General features: G+C 25.1%; 1 protein-coding gene across 1 annotated transcript; it reads left to right on the top strand.

Moving 5' to 3' along the window:
- The first annotated feature begins 12,640 nt into the window (after positions 1-12,640).
- Positions 12,641-15,434, top strand: LOC129613478 (calpain-A-like). The gene is made up of 2 exons (XM_055527568.1): positions 12,641-12,848; positions 13,612-15,434. The coding sequence occupies exon 2, from the start codon at positions 13,645-13,647 to the stop codon at positions 15,286-15,288; it is 1,644 nt and encodes a 547-aa protein (XP_055383543.1). The 5' UTR covers positions 12,641-12,848; positions 13,612-13,644; the 3' UTR covers positions 15,289-15,434.
- Positions 15,435-20,228: the final 4,794 nt, after the last annotated feature.

The raw sequence follows: 20,228 nt of genomic DNA, 5'->3' as shown, positions 1-20,228 counted from the left end.
AATTGTATTAAAACTTAAAATATCTACTATACAAAATAAGATGACGGCAAAGCGTACGGTTAATAAACAAAAATCATATTGCCCCTGCGGCGTTCCGCAATAGACCGAGATGGGTGCATAGAATGGCACAACATTTCCCTCTCGTCTCGCTAAGTGGTATGTTCAGTTTATTCGAATTAAAATTCATAAAATATAATATGTATATGGAATCGCTTTAATGAATGAATCGCTTTTGCTTCTTATTTTGGAAATTGGCATAATTAGAAGTATTCTTCCTAATTCTAAGCCAAAAGGAAATGGTCACTATGAACGAAGTTTGATGTTTTTTTTTTTGTTTTTTAAATTTTTTCCATAAATATTTAGGATTTTAAGTGTAAAAAATATGTAGTTACAGGATTAAAAGGACCCCTTTATAAAATAACAGTATTCGCATAGTTAATTTTTATATTCTTTTATACATACATATATATAAAAAATATTATCACCGTAACATGTTCGTTATAATGCCTATATGTGTATGGCTAAACGTTTGATTTCCAACATTTGGTACAACACCGTTACAAATCATCAAATCATACATATGTACTTATGTACACATTTACATAGCCATTACAATGCAGAAAGAGTAAAAAATCCTTCCATTATCTTTATAAAATGTGGACCAACTTTATTCGATTTTGAATCAATTTTTTTAAAATTAGGTTTAAGGGTGAAAAATTTAAAGAGACAAAAAATTATACGAAAACAAAATTTTTGCTCTCTCCCTAACTCTCAAATATTTTAAAATATGGAACTGACGTAACAGCCAGTGCGATGCGACATGAAATAGAACAAACATTTTTTTATGTATGTATTTATTTTTCCGTCTTTTATCCTTTCTGAAAAATTCAAATTGCCTGTTAAATAATAATTTTGAATATTTTCTTCTTGAAAATTTCAAGTTTTCTTTTTGTCATTCTCTCTTTATAAATTTGCCACGTGATATAAGTTCGCCCACCGGGATTCTGGTAATTAAATTGAATGGCGGCATCATTTCAATTTAAAAATGACTTCTTTAAATCTGTTTTGGGAATGAAAAAAAAAACAACAAGAAAAAATAAAAGGATAATTTCTTTGGTATGCGTTAGCATTAATATTAAAATTTTGTATAAATTTGAAAGTTTAACAATTTAATAAAAAAAAGTTTTTGAGAACTTCGAATGTCCAATAAAAGAAAATCTCTTTTGAGCAATCTTTTTTATAGCATTATTGTGAAAATGTAATTCAAAGTTAAAAGTTAAAAAGCCCAGCAGTAATAACAGTTTAATTTTATTTATTTTTTTTTTGTTAACAGTTTTCATCTTAGAACAGATTTGTATGGTTTTATCTGAATTTATATGGCATTACAGACGTATAACGTATAATAGAGTATAGCTTAGAGTGTTTCTTCCAATGGAACGTAATAATACTTAATATACGTAAAATTTTTGATATTATATTGAGTTCTATGTTCAGTTCTTAATTTTAATTGTATAGATGGCTTATATAAAAAATTAAAATGTCAAAAAGTAGAATTTCCACAAGTTGACATACCCGTTGGTCACCGTTAACGTTGCGGTATAAATCAATTCGCAAACCGTATCAGAATATTGGTGTCATTATTGATTGCGCTGCTTTCTTAAAGGCATCTCAAAAAACCCTTAATAAAGAAACATACTTGTTCGTATTAGTATATGGAATTCTTGATGACATTATGCTATTCAAAAATTTACTCTGTAAGTTTGAACCCTAATCGAATCTGTCAATCAAAACTTTTTGTTACAAATTATATTTCAATTAATTTTAAATCTTTATGAAAAATGGAAAAAATATAAAAATTAAATTATGAAAAATGATTTTCACTATATTCAATAAACTAAATTAAGATGAAATTGTAAAACTAAATTCTCAACTTGCATTTAAATCAATAAATACACATCTAAAATAACAAAGGCAAAATTGAGAGACAATTTGACAACTTAACTATTAATACAATTGAATATATGTAATTGGGATTTTCTATATGACGTGTGCGTAATGACCTTTCAATAAAATTTTTGTACAAAATTATACGCATGTGATTTTCTCACATTTAAATGAAAATTTTTGAAAAATCAATTAAAAATTCTATTGATTTATTTAATAATCAAAAAATATAATAATAATTCTACTAACAATTACAAATTTATAGTTTTAAGACTGATAAGCACAATTTCCTTTCAATTATAAAAAAAGCATAGCATAGTAATTGAGTAGAGATTTTTTAAAGATACAAGAAACCAAAAGTTTGTTGATGTGGAAGTTCATTGAACTTTTGTAATATAATAAAAATTTGTATAGAAAATTTAATTTTGATATTCAAATAAAAAAAAAATTAACCAAATTTTATTGGTAATTTTCAATTAAAAAAATTTAATTGTTTGAATCACTAAAATAATTTAGAAATTATAGGTTATGTGGTCTTGTTGTAGTCAGGTCTGTAGAACATGTCCCAATTTTTCAACGTGTTTTCAACGTGTGTTGCATTTCTAAGTTTGTATATATTACACATTATACGCAGAACGCTTCAAGACAATGTTCCAAATTATATTAACTACTAGCCTATACAAATGAGTAGTTGAGAGGAGTAATTGCAGGTATTCATTCCGCCATCACACTTTTATATAAAAGATGAACGTCAACAGAATTTCTACACAAAACAACGTTTCATTTACAAATTTTTCGAAACTATTTGCAAAAGAGTGAAAAGAAGACGAACGTGCTAAACATAAAAATCGATATAATCAGCAAATAACATATGTAATTATGAACGTATTCGAACACCGTAACACGCTTCTCAAATGCAATAGAATAATTTTTACCACATATTAAGTTTATTAAACTTAAAATGAGTAAATCATAATATTACATAATAAAATCAGAATAAAATTTTGTTTGTCATTTTGTAAAAAGCGGGTACATGCATTACAGGTCATGAGCGATAATAAACGACCCTTAAATTTTTGTAATTACGCTATTCCACTATAAATCGATTGTTGATTAAAAATCGAATGAAATGAAAATTTGTTATTTATTTTTAATACTGGTCTTACTTTATATTGTCAATTAATTGGTACAGAGATTAAAATTGTGTGTAAATTATGAAAATTGTCATTTTATTAGTTTTTTTTCTCAAAATTTTTATTAGATTATATTTTACTTTTTTATTGAATTTCTTATGTACATATATTATCCAATTTAAAATAAATGAAACTATTTTAGAAGTAATATTTTATTTAAAGTGGGTAAAGTAAATTTTAAGTTCGACACCCCTAGCGCGTGACTGAACATATCCTGCGCGAATAACATGATTAGCCTTTGTACATTTGTTTTCTTAATAACTCAGCGACAGCTCTAACAACTACAACACAGCATGTACACTAGCTTTGCATCAGTTGTCACTTTGATTGTATATGAGTGAAAAATTTAATCTGAAATTAGCAATCACAAAACCAAATTCAAAGTTCTGGTGGTACATTAGTAAATATTGAAAATGCTGTGATTCTTCGTTTAACAACAACTAGTTTAAGCAGAACTATTTTAAGTCACAATTTGCAAATTGTTCAGGAGAGCAAATTAAAGGTTGAAATTTAATTTCCTTTCAAATTCGGAAGTTTGAATGTTTTTAAAACCGAACTACTTCTAGTGAATCCGCGAGGTATACAATCAAGCGTTCAGCGAATATCTGACGTGGGATTTGGCTTAACTCTTAAGGAAATTTTCTTAAAAATCGATTCCTTTACAAAAATATTGAAAAATATTCTTCGAATTTCCTTGACATTTTTGATATTCGATTGTTTAAATGAACTTCAATTTATTACCATGCGCTTTTTTATTTGTTTGCAGTTGAAAATAAAACGAAAACCATAACTTCTTTGAACCAAACCTTTAAAACGGGTGGGTTTTTTTTTAACTCTGAATTTTCTTTTTAAATCTTTATTGCTCCTTTTAAAATTTCCATTACTAAATTCATTCTTCTTCGAAAGGGAAACGCTTTGTATTTCATGATGGTGTAGTGAGGTTTCTGAAAAAAAAAAAATAATTAAACAGCTCAGTGTTAAAAATAAACAAATAAAATGTTATTTTTATATTTTTATGTTTACTCTATGCACACATCAATTAAAATTATAAAAGTATATTGATGTAGACTTAAGGTAAATATAAATATAAAATTTCATTTTTTTTCTCCTCTCGAAATAAAAAATGTTCTTGTAGAATTGTTGAAAATGAACTCGATAACCGTCTTATGCCATTCTTTATGACAAACAATGTCATCAATTATAACAGGTAATTTGAAATAAACAAGGTGTTAATTTTGTTTTATTTTTTTTTTTTTGATTTGTTTTACTTTACAACAGTTTTGATAGCATCAAAACTGTTTCCCATCTTTTATGTTAAATAAATATTTTGTAATAATAATTATTTGGAAAATAATTAAAGATATTGAAATTAAATTGACTGTAACCGTAGTTCCTATCTATTTTATTTGCTTGATTGTCATACTTTCTATGAAAGTGACACGTGTGTGAGTGAGAATGAATCTTTTATTCGTTTCATGGTTTTATTGTTGTGAATTTTTCTTTTATAATTCATGTGTGCTGGCACTGTTTTAAAATATATATACGATTATTGTGATTTACGGTAATGTATATTTATTGGGTTCTATACGTCATACGTTATATAATTGTTTACAAAATTTTATATTTTTCCAAAGTTAAATTTTGTTGAAACACAATCTTTTTCGGAAATCAAAAGAACTTGATTTAGAAACCCATTAGTAAAAATTATAAAGCTTAAAAGAATTCGGAGTAAATTCGGAGTTACTTCGGAACTAGTATTTGAAATGCGAAAAATAAGTGGTTTAAATGATTGTAAACACTTCACAATGAATTTTTCCTTATATTTTTCATAATTTCTTTATAATTAGGTTTTGTTCATCTTGTCAATTTTTTTTAAAGAATAATGAGAGTTTTTGTATTATACCACCTCATTTAGGCACGTTTTAATCTAAAATAACAACAAACAAAAAATCTTAAAGAAAACAAAAATTAAATTTTTAAAGTTTAAAATTCAACAGTAAAAACCGCGGTTGTATGCAGTACTTTCAACGCCCCTAGCATCCTATGTTTTTGAATAATTTTTTTTTTCCAACAAAATTTTGTGAAAACTTTATGAAAAGTATACCCGTACAAAATTTTGTTGTTCTCACCACATATATTAATGCATTCACTCATTAAAAATTGTTTGTGACACAACTATTGTGATTTTACTTATTGTACATTACAGTAAAAGTGTGAATACAATGCCTACAAATGCATATTAGCGTGTGTGCTATGTATAAATCTAATAATAGGACTTAAACAATACCAATCATGTAATCGACATAAGATGTGTTCAATAGCACGTGTTGTATTTCCGAAAGGCGTTGAGCGTATGACACATCAGGAACTACGCATCTATACTCAATCAATTTAAATTCAATACATTTAATTATCTTCGAAATAAAATAATAATTATTATATTTGTTTTATAGAAAATTTTATTTACTTTATAATAAAAACAAAAAAAAATCGATTTCGTAAGGAAAACGAAAACAATACAAAAAATACAAAAATTAACACCTTGTTCATTTTAAATTACCTGTGATGATAATAGCGTTGTGTTGTGGTAAAATTCTTGAGATGATCGTTAATAATCATTATTTTATTTAAAAAAAGAAATTCTATATTTATTTAACTTAAGTCAACACCAATATATTTTTATGATTTTAATTGATGTGTGCATAGAGTAAACAAAAAAGACAAAAAAAAAACCTTTGTTTGTTCTACACCTTTGATGTTTGAAATTTCTGAATTAAAATCATGTATTTAAAAAAAAAAATGGGAATCTAACTTTTAAGAATGTTTTTGTTTGATTTTCAAACCAAAACAAACAAAGCCTCAATCAATTATGGGATAAAAAGTGTTTTATTATTAAAAGCAAAAAAATTTCCACACTTTACAATGGTTTTTTATATGATTAAATTGATTGAAATAATTCAAAATAGTTCTTGGAAAATTTGATTGATCGCTATTAAAATATAATTTCACTTTTAAGCTGACAAATTTGTGAGACACCTCTATATGGCAAAACCACCTCTATATGACTGAGTGATTTATCTGTCAAAATAAAACAACACACTGTGTGGTGTTCTCCTAATTGCCATAAAAGTTGAAATACTACAATATTTTAGATTTAGAATAAGAACATATTGGTTTATGACATTTATAGCTCAAGTACGAATGTTCATGCTGCTGTCAGTTTCATAGCACTTTCTGATAGTAAGATGTTGTAAGTAGTTGTCATTTAGTGCGAAAAAATTTGTGTATTTAAACGTCAAAAGTAATTTTTCGATTTCAAAGAACAAAAGCGATTTTCATTTGAAAGAAAATGCTTATACAAGCTGTGAAGGGTACAGTTTAAATGTTAAACGAATAAATCTTTTACTACAATAATATGAATGAAAATTTCGTCATATCGATATTACAATTCTATAACAAAATAGTTTTTGGTTTTGTTTTACTCTTGAACAACAATTAGGTTTAACTCGACATGTTACTTGTAAAAAATAATTATTTACCAACAAGAATAATAAAATTTAAAAGAATACAAATTTAATAAAAATTAGATAAAAAGAAAAATCTATTAAATGACATTTATAAAATTCGAATTCAAACATAAAATCTCTGCAACAATTTATTGATATTTTCAATGAACAAACAATAAATAAACAAATACCAGCCTTTAAAAAATTTTAACAAGAAATTTTCATTTTATTAAACTTTTTATCAATGATAGAATTACAAAAAAAAAAATTAAGGGTCGTTTATTCTTACTTATGACCTGTAATGCACATACCCGCTTTATAAAATGACACAAAACAAAAACTATACAACACAATTTATGGGTTTTTATACTTATCATTTTTTTGTAAACATTTTAAATATCGTAAAAGCCCAAGATATTTTTAAATTGCATTCTAAATATTGAAGTACGTTCAAAATTCATTCATATAAAAATTATTTAAGCGAATTCCTTTGAATTAATTCTCATTATGTATGAGACGATTGTTGAAGAGCGGGAAACTTACCTTAATGCAAATACTAATCTGAAATTCTGTTTATTCAGCAATTAAAATCGTTTTGCTGAATAAGTCAAGTAAATATTAGCTTGCCAATTTTTCATCAGCAATTTATAAATTTTAATTTTGGTTATAGGAATCTAAAATATATAAAAATTTCAATGTGAATAAAGGTCACTGTTGTCAATCTATGATATTAACATTTGGTATATCTATATCACATTCATTTAATTAATTCCTACAGTTCTGGGAAGGCCATTTCAATTTATTGAATAAACCAATAATTCATTTTTTTAATTGATTATCTATATTAAAGTTTCAACAATTTTCACTATCGAACAAGTTCAATGAACTTTGCTTGAATACAGAATACACGCACAGTTTACTTTTTAATATAAAATTTTTGTTTGAAAATCTTCACGCAAATACAATGCTGTACGTTTGTTGTAATTGTGTTGGGAATAGCTTATCAACTTTAAAATTGAAAACTAACAATTAGTGCAATTATTATTTTCAAAAGGTTTTTAAAAGTTTTTATTAAAAGATTATATTACTTGTGTAATATGATGAAATTGAAAATTTTTGAAATTGTATTAAAATTTCATTGTCAAACACACGATATAGAAAATCCCGATTACATCTATTTGTTCCCGCTGTCACTTCAATGTATTTTTAGGCGCAAGCAGACATGAAATATTTAGTTTTGCAACTGTTTGATTGCATATTTGAATTCCATATGTTTATAATTCACAACGCGCACAAATGCAACAGTATGATCGTAAGTAATCAAACTGTTTGTAAGTTTTTACAAGGTGATTGCAATTTTTAGTTAATGCAATCGATTGGAATTGATTAGATATGTGCGCAACGATTCTACAATCGAGTAGTAATTGCAAAAAGTTGCATGCGTTTCTCCACACTTTTACACATACATATGTAAGTATTAACAATTTAAATTTGAATATAAAGTGGAGTTTATTTTAAATTTTTTGTCATCTACAAAAAGCCTTTTTATTTGGTATTAAAACTGTTATTTTTATAAATTTTTTAAGATCGTAATTTTTCATGACATTGAAGGCATTCGCACACTATATACGTAATATCGTTCTCAAAGGACACTTATAAAAATATCCCTATTTGTAAAAAAAAATGGTGTCATATTTTATTTAATTTTTGTCTCCCAATGGACTCATTAATTTTATGTTGCAAAAATTTAAAAAAGTACATAAAAAGAGGACGTTGTTCCATAAACATCGTCGTTATTTCATAATTTAAAATCCTCTTTGCTTGATTCAATCTTTTCAGATACCGCTTAAATTTTTTGGAAAAGCAAAAAAGAAGAAATTGTACTTACATACATACATATTTTTGTTGTTTTCATCCACCCTATTAATTTTCTATACAAAATAGTATGATGAAAAAATGCTGTTTAATGTGTAGTTGGTCCACATTAGATTACGATAAAATAAAAAATCTTTCTTTAAATACGCTGCATATTCACAGAACATTTGACACATACTCATGATATCTAAATGGAATTGTAAGTGTATATTAAAAAGTTGTTATACGTTACGGTGCAAAAGTAGCAAAACTTAAAAATCCTAATAAATACACACACTCACTCATTTAGCTACACATACTATTGTAATAAAAAAAATTAACTATATTTAAAACTGTTATTTTAGGAAGGGGATTGAATGATAATTGTGGAACAACTTAAAATTTTGGACTTAGACAAAGAATTATGAGTTAATGAAATAAATTGCAATTTATAAAGTGACCAACTCTTCTTTGTATATAATGGGGTGTGAGAGTAAAACAATTTTTGCCAATTATTTTTAATCTTTCAAATAAATAAGCCAATAAAAAAATTTGTTCGATATTTTCAGTGGTCGTATTAAATGAATGCATGCACATATTATTGAAGGGATCAGGAAACTACAATGACAGAAAATAAACGTTGAGAAGCTGCCATTTATTTTTCTCTTTTTGAAGTTTTGCTGAATTAAAATCAAATCTTCTTCGTTCAGGAGTACTTTTGTGAAAATTTATGTAAATTTTCAGTAAATCTTCTTTTCAAATTTTATATGCTGCTCTGCATAAATTTTACATATTCACAAGTATAATAAACTGTTTAGCTATTGTGCCAAAATAGTTTTTGAATGTAATTGTTTCATTATTGTGAAAAAGTACTGTCTCTGAATTCAGCTCAAAAATTAATGTTTTGTGTATTTTACTTAACTCTTAGGACTCCTCTCCTTTTTGGAATCAATTGGACCAAAAATGTATGTATGTGTATTAAGCTGTAAACACATAAAAAATTTAATATTTAATAAGAAAATGCAGAAAATTTATTTGTTTGTTTAAGTATTGTAAAAATGATCGTATTTTGTTAAAACTTTCTATACTTTCTAGATAGAATCCTGTGGGTATTCTAATCTAATATTTATATAATGTGATTAAAGATATAAAATTATTTTTTTATCTATATATCGCACACACTTAATTTATAAAAACTATAAAAAAATCTTTAATAATATACAAACTGATATTTGGTATAGAATCAACATTTTGCATTCCATAAACATACTATAGATAATTTTCATCATATTATAATAAGTCACCCTTATTATAATTTCCTCACAGTATATCTAGTTGTATAGTAGATTTTGATGTTCTTAAGGGATGTTAAATTTTTGTGTCTGCATATAGATATACCACAATACATGTATGTACATACATTAGAATGAGAGTTATAATTTATTATTATTGATTCATTTTCAAGGATTTTCTCATCATTAGAATATTGTTCACATATTATATAGGAAAAAATAATGATAAGTTAAACAGGAATAAATATGTTAAAAATTGAATTATTCCTCCCCATGTATTCAGAAGGTGAATTGTAAAAAATCCAAAATTCTTTCCAGTAATGTAGTGAACTGGTTTTGAATCAAAATTTGTGATTCCTTTGCTTAATATGCACGTATGTATTATACAATCGCATCCTTGAATTTATACTGATATTATATTCACAGTTTCAATTGTCGCTAGAAATGAAGAAAGTTAGTTTTTGTATATTGATTTTATATAATTTAAATAAATTGATTTGTAATTAAGTAAATTAAAATTTTTACAATAGTATTTGTTCGTGCAAGGATTTGTTACTCCTTGTATTATGTAGGTATTTCACACTTATTCTTAAAAATCACATTTGACCCATAAATTTTCTTATAAAAAATATTTAATTTTTGTTGCGGAAGTCGTTCTATATTTTATTTATTTTCATTCAAATATGCACTTGTAACAATCACACAGTACCAATAACATTTAAAAGAGGCGCACATGTGATTTTATGTAGCAAATACAATAATTCACAATTTCGTTTTTTGATATCTTCTTTAATCTATTAATAAATTATATTATAAAGTCAAAATTCACAGTAATATTCATATTTTTAATTCAAAATGTTAAAAAGCGAAAGATTAAAAATTTCTTTATATATTATAAAAAATCATAAATAATACGGAACTAAAACTAAAATAGTTAAGAGCTTACAAAAGTACAATAAGGAAATTACAGCATAGGTATATAAAAGTGTTCTTGTTTTTGAAGCCTTACAATAATATTCCCTATATAATACATATTGTAATCAATGTATTTGCATATTCAAAATATAGTACGAGTTCAAAGTATAAGAAATTAAAAATTCTATCGTAATATCAATTGACCATTATATTTCATATTTATATTTTCACTAGGATTGTACTTTTAATAAGAAAAATGCTATAAATCATTATAGATCCTATATGAAAAACTTATTATGGTAAGAGTGTAATCCCACCAGAATTCGAGATCTCAAAATTTTCTTAACCGGATTTAAGCATTATTAAAAAAATTTGTGAACTACTAGAAAGACTATTTTATATCGCATTTTCTAATATATTTAGTTCATTTCATATTTAAGAGTGCAACAAAAAATAATACTTGCAATTCATACAACATTGATAGAATTTTTTTTAATTACTGCTGAATCGAAATACTTATACAACGGTAAAGAAATTGATTTAAAATCACAAAAAAATAATAAAGCAAAATATATTTCAAAGAGGATAGGAATAGGTACTGTTCCAAATTCTTCCTATATACTTAGACAGTGCTATAATTAAAATTTTCTGCATTAAAAAAACTGAGAAATTCAGCTAAGTGTGTATGTATAATCATATATGAATGAAATGTATAAGTAGGTAGTTATTATTTATGCGCTTTAAAAAAAGTAAGTTCTTATAGCATATAACAAAGGAATAATAATTAGAAAAAAACTATAGATAGAAAAGAATTAAAATTTGTGTGAACTACTAGTGCTTAAGCATTTAAAAATTATTGTTTTCGGAACTATACTTTAAAAAATTATTAATGCGGGGTCCACTTAATATGTATGTACTTGCATATATTTAATATATTTATAAAAATTTTCAATTTTATATTTTTGATTTAATTTCGAAAATGAATTTGTATTTATAGGTTTTTGTGTAAACTTTTGTAAAGTGAAAATGGAAAGTGTTTTTTCTATTTTATAATTTTTGTATAGACAGACACGTATACAATATATGCATGTATTACATTATAAGTAATTGCTAAAGAGCCGGTTATTTGAATTATTTTGAAAACTAAAAAGAAATTAAAAATTAATTTTATTGTTTTTAAAGGAATTTTATAGATTGGAATCAATTTAAGGTAAAATTTAGTTTAAAGTGTAAAATTAAAATTTGGAAATATTTTTGGAAAGATTTAAATTAAATTTATTTGCACATTTACATAAATGTTTTGTCACCTAGAAGAATTTTACGATACAGTAAACAAGGATGTTTTATATTTGTATTTAAAAATAAAAATATAATCCAAATTTTGTTTAATATTGTTTCTTTGTGCTCTTTTAGATAGAAAATTTGTAGCAAATATAAAATAATTTTAAAAATTTATTTAATTTTGAAATAATCTTCACAAAAATTCACAATTTTTTCCCGCGTTTTTTAAACAATTTGTGAACTTAATTGAATGTATACCGTTTTGTGATTTCGTAAAAATATATGAAAAATTATCGTAGAAAACTAACTGTATCCTAATCGATAATACTTTTGCCCAATAGATGTCGCATAAAACTGTGCTAAAAATTCATTGTTTGATGAAAAATTTAGAATTTTAAATATATATTTTGAATTCACATAACTCTATTGAAAGTTCTCAAAATGTTCCAAAGATGTCGCAATTATTCAAATTTAGTACGTTATTTTGGTTAACATTATTGTGAATATTGTTTTGTTTCAATATATATTGTGAATTGAAAATATGTATTGAAAAATAATAAATATTGTGAAATACCATAGTAAATTGTGAATCTATGTAAAAATATTCAAGTTCAACAATCAACATTATTATTAAGGTGTCAAAATCATATGACATACTTGGAATTTTTTTAAGACATTGTTATTTTTATTTATTTATTTTATTTATTCATATTAATAATAAATCAACGTTTAGGCATAGTATCTTTCTTAATAAGGTTGTTTTGATGAAAAAAACTATTTGCTAATTTTATTCTATAAGCGTTTAGCAGAAAACTGAAAAATCAAAACGGAATTCATATAAGAAAATAAAAATCAAGTTACTAGTGAGTAAAAAATTTTAATTTTCTGATTCTATATTTAGATAAAAGGAAAAAAAACTTGAAAAATTAGTTTTAATATAAAATTTAATTAAATTTTGTATTTGAAATATGGTTGGCTATGATTGTTGCTAAAATATCCAAGAGATCTTCAAATCCAGGAAATCTTCATATTTCTAGAACATAAAAATTTGCAAAGTCGATTAAAGTGCAGATATTTTACATTTCGATATGATGTCATCATTAAAAGATTTTGATAATTAATGCGCTTATGTTGTGCCACAACAAAGCTAGTTTATTTATATCTTTGGTAAACTTTATACGTAATAAAATTGGATATTTTATACATTAAAATTCTTAAGTTTAATACACGAACATCGAGAAAGTTGAAACCAGTTCTGGAATTTTTTATTGCTACTAAGATTAAGGTTTTATATTAACATTTAAATTAATGATAATTTATTATAATTAAATTTGAAATATCTTGATACATATAATTAGGTTAGTCATCTTTTGAATTTTAATATTTTTACCATGTAAATTCTAAACAATAGATCGTATTATTCGTATAAGTAGGTACATATATAACATTTATGCCTATGTCGGTAAATATATTGGCGCTTGAATTTCCAACGTATTCAAAACTTTTATGTTATGTTGAATGAAGTTTTATTTTGAAAGCTTTTTAGCAATATTGTGTTACTATATGCTAAAATTTTTAATATTACACTACCAAAATGGAAACTAATTATTTTTATTATATTTTTAGGGTGTTAAAGAATTTGGTTGATCAATCTTCAAAATGGATGGTTTTAAAAGTTTTCTTCGAAAAACTGCACAAGAATTTTTAGGTGATGTTGGACAAATAGCAATGAATGCCGCTGGTGAAATGGTCGGCAATGTTATTAATGAAATATTCACGAAAAAACAAACCCGTGGACCGAGACGATATTTACCTAGCCGAAGGAATATTGAAATAGCTGCCGGTTATGCACAAAATTATGAAGAAATCAAACAACAATGCTTACAGGCTGGTGCTCTTTTTGATGATCCACTATTTCCGCCTTGTGATGAATCATTAATGTTTTCTGAACGTCCTAATAAACATATTGAATGGTTAAGACCACATGAAATTACACAAGATCCACAATTTTTTGTTGATGGTTATTCTAGATTTGATATTGAGCAAGGTGAACTTGGTGATTGTTGGTTATTAGCAGCAATTGCTAATTTAGCTCAAGATCCTAATTTATTTTTCCATGTTGTTCCACCATATCAAAATTTTGAAGAAGAATATTGTGGTGTATTTCAATTTAAATTCTGGCAATATGGTAAATGGATAGAAGTTGTAATTGATGATAGATTACCAACATACAATGGTGAATTACTTTATATGCATTCAGCTGAACGCAACGAATTTTGGAGTGCTCTACTTGAAAAAGCTTATGCAAAATTACATGGATCTTATGAAGCATTAAAAGGTGGAATAACTTCTGAGGCAATGGAAGATTTTACTGGGGGTTTAACAGAATGGTTTGATATTAAAGACGCTCCACATAATTTATTTGATATTTTGTATAAAGCTCATGAACGTAAATCAATGATGGGTTGCAGTTTGGAGCCAGATCCAAATGTATTAGAAGCGGAAACTCAAAGTGGATTAATTCGAGGTCATGCTTATTCAATAACAAAAGTTGCATTGTTAGATATTGTAACACCACATAGGGCAGGGAAAATTCCAATGCTTCGGTTGCGTAATCCGTGGGGTAATGAGGCTGAATGGAATGGACCCTGGAGTGATCAATCACCAGAATGGCGTTATATACCAGAACAAACTAAAATGGAAATTGGTTTAACCTTTGATAGAGATGGTGAATTTTGGATGGCATTCTCTGATTTTATGAGTCATTTTGATCGCGTTGAAATTTGTAATTTATCACCAGATTCACTGACTGAAGATCAAGTGAATGATGGTAGAAGAGTATGGCAAATGTCTGTATTTGAGGGAGCTTGGATTGCGGGACAAACAGCCGGCGGTTGTCGTAATTATTTGGAAACTTTCCATATTAATCCTCAATATGTAGTAACATTGACTGATCCAGATGATGAAGATAGCGAAGGAATGTGTACTATAATTGTAGCTTTAATGCAAAAGAATAGACGTTCTCAAATTCATGTTGGTATAGAATGTTTAACCATTGGATTTGCAGTATATGAACTGAAAAATGAAGATTTACATGTTCGTCCACAACCAATGAATTTCTTTAAATATAGACAATCCGTTGGAAAATCGCCTCATTTTATTAATACCAGGGAAGTAAATGCTAGATTTAAATTACCACCTGGTAATTATTTAATTGTGCCTTCAACATTTGACCCTGATGAAGAAGGGGAATTTTTAATAAGAGTATTTACTGAACACGCTTCTACTATGCAACAATTTTAAATTTATCTAAAATTACAATCTCTATGTACAAGTAATTGTTTAAGTGTTGACTTCTACAAAACATAATTCGAACCATTTAAAGCATAAAAGAACAATTTTTTAAAATTTCTAATTGCACGGCTAATTAAAAAGATATGCCTTTTTCACTTAACATATTTTTTTTATAAAATCAACTGAGTTAATTTACCTGAGTTAATGATCAAAACTATTTTTATGTCACCTATTGTTATATTAGCAATTAATAATTTGAATTACAGCCTTATGAATGAAATATTTTATATCAAAGTTGAAAATTTTACTCACAATTTTAAGTTTTTTTTTTATTTAAGAGTTAAAATACTGAAAATATTTTAATAATTATTATCTAATACTATTTTCACTAACTTTAAAAATCCAGGCTATGCAAGTTTTTAATTTATAAACAAATTTATAATTGCATTTATATTTTCATTTTAATATTTTATATTTTAGTCAAAAAGCACCTATAACATACCCACGTTCAAACAATTTTGCGAATAAAAATTCTATAATAGCATTTGTTTAAAAAAATATAAAAGTTAATCTCATGAAAAGTTTTTAATAATCTCACTTTTTAATCTCTAAAAATAAACATACACCTACATTAAGTAAATTAATAAAATACTGAAAATTGTTGAAATTTGTTCAAATATTTATTGTGTCAATTAGATGTTTAAAATTACTAAAAATTTATATCCAACTTTAAAAAAAAAACTTTATTACATCTTTATTCTGGCTCAAAATTCAGTAATTCATATTTTAAGAAGATAAATATTGACTGTTCGGCAGATAAGTGATCAAAATTAAGTAAATTAAATATTTTACGAATATAAAGTGGAAGAATTTTTGATTTACCCAGAAGAATGTTTCCTCATATACAAAAATAAAGTTTGAACATCAATATAGAAGAATCTGGAATTGATAGTATTAAACAAATTAATGAATTATCACTAAATTTTTTATGAATCTTATGAATAACGCATCTGCGATATCAACAAAAAATTTATTATGAAGTGTATACTGCACTCTGAGTTCGGGCCTATATATATTTAACTAAATGGTATGTATATCTATGAATAATAATTCAAGACTTTAAAAAATTTAAAAAAAAAATTATTAACATATTTTAGGCCAAAGTTTTAATTTAAAGTTGAAATAACTCGAATAATTAAATTAGGTTCATTTTGGTTAGTTAATTGAATATTTTTCTTTTCAAATAATTGGCCAAAAACTTAATTCTGTTTAAAAAAAAAAAGAGAATAATTTTACATTTTTAATATTGTAATTAAGATATTTAATGATTTGTTTTACCCTTTTATTTTATTCTTTATTTTTTAAGTTATTTAGAGTATAATACGAGTATATTAAATAAATAAAATTTTAATTGTGAATTAATTAGTTTTTGTTTAATTCAGATTTGCAGATTATACTGGACTGATCCCTATTGAAATTAATATACAAAACCTACATCATTGAGTCAAGAATATGTTCTATTTAATTTACAGAACTGAGCTAATATTCCGTAGCAAAGGGCTGAGCTTTAATATTTAATTTTGGAAAAATATTTTGATTTCAGTAATCCGAAAATGCAAACTTTTGTTTAATGAAGTTATGGTGGCTCATATAAATTTTTCATTTCAGTTTGAAATCGGAAATTTCGTAATTTGGATGAAGATATGAAAGTGTTTAATATTACTCCGTGATTCCGAGTATTTTGTTCCGAAATATTCAAAAAATCTTACAAAATTATCCATTACAATATATTTATTGATAACTATATCATTAGAAATGAAAATTTCATCGCATTTATGCAATTTTATTTGAAAGTTTATTTACGTAGTTTAATAAAAGAAAGTGCAATTGCATGTTAAATTGTTATAGGAAACCGATACTTCAACTGAAATAACAAAATCATATAATATTTTTGTATTATAAATAGATCCATTGAGCTTTGTGGATTTTTACTTAAATCTATTATTTGTCTTTTAAGAGAGCATTTAAACGCACATTATATTAAAAAAATTTTAAGTGACATTATTTGGATGTTTAGTAAATGCATCTATGTTAATGGATTTTGTTTTATCATTGATGGTAAATTGATAAAGAATTATTTCGTAAACTTTCACTTAGCATTATCATCTAAATTTTTTAATTTTGTAATTATTTGCAGTTCATGGTTAAGAATTTATCATATGTATTTAGTTTGAATTGTTTTTGAAGTCTTAAAATTTATTGCTTAATTAAATTAAATAAAATTTTTTGTGTTGTAACTTGTAATTAAAAATACAAAGAACTTTGAGAACTTACAATTAAAAGACATATTTAGTTAAGAAATGCAAAATTGGTCCTTCAAATATTGCATCCTTTAAATCGCATTTACTTTTATATGAATTGCTTTTTATCAATTTACCCTATGAATTTTGAATATCATTTTGAATATCTGAAAACCGCACATTTAAAGTACTTACACATTAACTATTATTTTTATTTACTAACATTTATTCTAAAGGATAAAATAATAGAAATTCATGTACATAAACATAACATTGATCCAAAAATGTATTTTTAAATTCTTTCCCTCGAAATAATTTCTATTCAAAAAATTGTGTATTTAAATTGTAAATGCACCCTTAAGAACTGCGGTTGTACATATATGCGTTTATATGCACTTAACATTCAAGAATATTAGATTAATATTTAGTTTATTACTGTAGAATATACTTCAATAAATTCTCAGCTGGCTTTAATTTAAGATTTTGTTCTTTTTAGTACACTCGCTATGTAGCACATAACGTTAAGCAAATAATAATTGAATTTTTTTGGATTGATTGTGTGGGAAGTTGAAATTTTTTTTTTAAATTCGATCTAGAAACTATATGACTTAAAAGTAATGGATTTATTGTGTACGATGTACAAAACTAAGTGAAAATATTCTTCATTACTTAAAGCAGCATTAAATCGTTCTTATGTCCTTGGAAAATATAAAATAGGTACTGATTACTATAAAATTATAAAGAAACCACTAGAATACAATTTATAATAAAGAAAATTTAATATTTTTATTGAACTATTTATATTTTTAGGTTTTCTGAGTAGACGTTATGCTAAAAAACAAATTTGCGAATTGAACCTTAAAAGTATATTGTTGCGTTACGGAACTCAAATATTAGGAAACCATGATGTTGTATTTGCGTAAATAACTAAGTTTGTTAGGACCAATTGATGAATTGGGTAATGAGAAAGTACCTTAATTTTAGCTTTTTAACTAAATTGAACCCATTTCTGGAATGTTTATACCGCGATTTATGATTAGAGTATACATTTTTTGTCGTTACTGAAAATTTCATATTAAATCCAATGTTATTATGAACACCTCTAACACACGTTTCTTTTTATAGCATTTACATATTTTTTATTTTTATATTTCAAAATTATTCTTGTAATTCTTATTATAAATTCAAATTGAAATCGATAATACCAAATATCTTAATTTCATTTATCAATATTATAGTATATAATACCATGTATTTCAATGCGTATGTATGTTTATGTCTTTATATACATTGTAAATAAATTGAAAAGAAAATTATTTCATAAATTTTCATATAAAATCCTCCAGATTGTTCGGGTTAAATATTGATATTGGAAACAGAACGCGACAAAAATTGAAAGATATTTATATGATTACACATAGTAAATTTTTTATTCTCAAAATATTAAGAAAGGAGCAAAAAGGAGCAAAAATAAATAAGGAATATTATAGAAATATTGGTGATATCCTTAAAGAAAAATTGATTTTACTGCAATATGGAAAATATTGTATATATGGGAAAATAATATATTTTTTTTTGTAGTTGGAAATCATGTTATCAGGATAAATATTTGTACATAATGCAGACACACTATCAAATGTAATAAAAATCAAAATGGATTTAATGTAGAATATAAATTATATGGGTAGTTTATATTTCTATTAGCACATCTTATATTTTGTAGAAAATTTGTTATTCCATTTATAATTGCTATTCCAAATTCGGATGGATATAATAGGTTTGATTTTCTAGAATTGAAAAAGAATTGGAGTAACAAAATAGCTGTGTTTAGCCGGTATGTTTGTTTGTTTACGGAGAATTTGGGAGAAAATTAGAGTCTTATATTATGTGAAAACAATGAACAATCTAAAAACAAAGAGAGATGAGTGAGTACTGAGTAGTAAAGCTAAGTTTTTTTCTCATGTTAAATTTTTCTTTCGAAATGGTAAATAGAGAACAATAAAGCAATTGTGAATTAAATTAATAAAATATTTATTTAAAACTCTTCCATCAACCTCAAATTTTTTATATTTTGAAATTATTTACCTTGGCATTCAATGTGCCCCGATGTCCTGTAAGTTGTTAGAACAACTATAACTATACGTTATGTATATTTTAGAGACGCCAGGAATGATTAACATAAAATATAGTTACGTTATGGTTCGAAATTCACGTGAACTTTATTGACAAATAGAAAAAAAAAGACAGATGAATTTTGTAATCAATTGAGTGTATAAAAGTTGAAATCAAATGGATAAAGGGCAAAAAAAAGAAAAACATTTTTTGAAAAATATTTTCTAATAGGATATTTTTCTTATTTTTTTTTTTTTTTGGCAAATTTTAAGCTAAAAGCTAAGATTTAATATAGATTTCTTGATTATTTCATTCTTTCTTTGATTTGATATCAAAATATCGAAATGATAATTTTTAATCGATCATGTGGAATCTTTAAAGATTTTTGAACAATTTCGATTTTACTTTAAGATTATGTGTAAAATTTATTGGAAAGTATTTGAATTAGAAAAATAAATGAGTAAAGAGAAGAATATTATTGAAAATATTGAAAATATTATAAAGTTTTGCGATGAAACTCTTTAATTTTATCCGCCA

Source organism: Condylostylus longicornis, unplaced genomic scaffold, assembly GCF_029603195.1.
Source record: "Condylostylus longicornis isolate FDR11 unplaced genomic scaffold, ASM2960319v2 ptg000084l, whole genome shotgun sequence".
NCBI classification, from domain to species: Eukaryota; Metazoa; Arthropoda; class Insecta; order Diptera; family Dolichopodidae; genus Condylostylus; species Condylostylus longicornis.
Note: the sequence above shows the minus strand (reverse complement) of the source record. Positions and strands in the feature narration are given on the sequence as shown.